The sequence below is a fragment of the Bactrocera latifrons genome, unplaced genomic scaffold (assembly GCF_001853355.1).
Source record: "Bactrocera latifrons isolate USDA-ARS-PBARC rearing strain unplaced genomic scaffold, ASM185335v1 scaffold_216, whole genome shotgun sequence".
NCBI classification, from domain to species: domain Eukaryota; kingdom Metazoa; phylum Arthropoda; class Insecta; order Diptera; family Tephritidae; genus Bactrocera; species Bactrocera latifrons.
In genome coordinates, this window is record NW_017535697.1 from 216132 (window position 1) to 218482 (window position 2351).

At 35.2% G+C, this 2351-nt stretch overlaps 1 protein-coding gene across 1 annotated transcript; it reads left to right on the forward strand.

The window, feature by feature from the left end:
- The first annotated feature begins 375 nt into the window (after positions 1–375).
- LOC108968442 (piggyBac transposable element-derived protein 4-like) lies at positions 376–1237 on the forward strand. The gene is made up of 2 exons (XM_018932488.1): positions 376–867; positions 1025–1237. The coding sequence occupies exons 1-2, from the start codon at positions 376–378 to the stop codon at positions 1235–1237; spliced, it is 705 nt and encodes a 234-aa protein (XP_018788033.1).
- Positions 1238–2351: the final 1114 nt, after the last annotated feature.

The following is a 2351-nucleotide window of genomic DNA, read 5'->3' on the forward strand; positions in this document are numbered from 1 at the left end:
GCTGAGAAGTTGAAGCAAAGCAAAACTGTTGCCCTGGACGATGTATGGCTCATGCTGATGGCCAATTTAGAGAAAGCATACACTCCGGATTGTCATGTAACCGTCGATGAACAGTTATTTCCATATCGTGGGCGCACTCGATTCACCCAATATATTCCGAGTAAGCCGGCAAAATATGACATGAAAGTGTGGTGGATTTGTGACTCTGTTTAAAACTACCCTTTGAAAGGTATAATTTATACTGGAAAGCCACCAGGTGGCCAGCGAGAAACGAATCAAGGTGAACGGGTCGTCATGAAATTGATGCAAAATTATATGGACAGCGGTAGGACTGTTTATGCGGACAATTTTTTTTCAACATACAACTTGGCAGAAATGCTGATGAATCGTAGAGTGGCTTTTGTCGGTACCGTAAGAAAAAATAAGACCTTCATTCCGCATGAATTCCTTAACCCGAAGCGTGATGTTAAGAGCACTTTATTTTGTTATCACAATAATAATATCGGTCTGTGCTCGTATATGGCAAAGCCGAAAAAGCCAGTAATTATGTTAGCCACTGCCCATTACCGTCAAAGCACCGATCCATTGAAAGGATTCAAGCCAGATCAAATTTTGGACTACAATAAATTTAAAGCGCGGGTAGATACAATGGATCAAATGTTGACTGGCTATTCGTGCAAACGCTCGACAAACCGTTGGCCACTGGCAATGTTTTATAATATGCTGGATATTGCCGGTTTGGCCTCATTCATCATCTATGACGAGCTGAATCCGGCAAAGCAGAGTGATAAGAGGCGCTCATTTATCATTGAATTGGCACGGCAGCTAGTTATTCCACATATGACGAAACGGGCGACTAACCCATTAGTATGGAGGTTTGCTCATATAAGATAAGCAATGCATCTTTTCAATATCAAGGTGAGTATGAATTATAACACACCTACATATATATCCGCGTAAAAAGATATGTGTAGGCATGTATTCATATTTACTAATTTAAAATAAATTATTTCGCTACTTTTAGGTACCGGAATTTTGTCCATCGACATCAGATGCAACACAGCAACAATCATATGCTCAAGTTGCTTCAAAACGGTCATCGTGCTACCATTGTGCTGCTTCTTCTTCGAAAAAGCGACGTAAAACTCGTTATAACTGCAGCAAATGTAATCGTCCCATATGTCTTAATGAATATTCCATGCAACTATATAGTTGTAAACCCAATTGCTCTTCATAATTAATACTAATCCGTTCAAATAAATAAATAAAATTATTTTTAAAACCGTATTTCTTACATTATTTTTATGGGTCTGGGCAGACCCTTATGATGCACTTACCACATCATAAGGCACCGAACATCGGAGGGTTAAACAAAACCGCCCACCGAAATTCAAACAATTTTAAAATATTTATTAAACCAAATAATTATTCTTCAGAATAATTGTTATTTCTTGCATGTGAACGCTTATAATTATATTTACTTATTAAAATAACAATATGCACAAGAACCTCTTGCATGCTTTTGGAAATATTTCACAGCAGAAATGTCCCGTTATGAGCAGTTACTATTTTATTTTCTGAACGACATATTGTCGCCACACAGTTCACTTTTTCTCAGGAAATTTGTTTGCCTACAAACCGCGCGCTCAAAATGTAGAAACAAATTTCGGTAAATTTGCAAAATATCAAGCTTGTGTTGCATGCCTTTTTTTTTTTTTTTAAATACGCAAAATTATCACAATTATTTTAAATGTTATTACCGAATAAGAATACAAAAATGGAATAATTATTTTTGTATACATATATGTTTTGTTAAATATACTATAAAAACTGCGTCTAATATAAGGCGAATGTATGAACATTGATATTTGTCCATACTGACCTATTGTTTAATGGGGGCATTGACCCCAAACTTTTACCGTTTTATCTAAATACATAACCGATGTTTGAAAACAAGGACACCCCTAATATATATACCCCTAATATATATACCCCTAATATATATATATATATATGTGTATGTATGTATACGGACATATCCCCGCAAAAACTTTAAGGTACACGTGGACTATGCTCTGAAACAGACCTGGTTACATTTCTAACCGCATGTTGTGCTGCACTTTTTCGTAATTATTCGGATTATTGATTCGGTTCAGCCTAATTTAAATAATAGATCTTTATTCAGTTCCTAATTTTTTTTAGTAAATAATCAGGAAATTTTCTAGAAATTTTTATTTAGTTAATCTGGGTACAATAATATGGAAAAGTGTGTAATTTTAATATCTGTTAAATGATAAATTATCGGCGATTACAACAAGTTCGTTTAAATAACCCCGCTTTAACGCCCATTT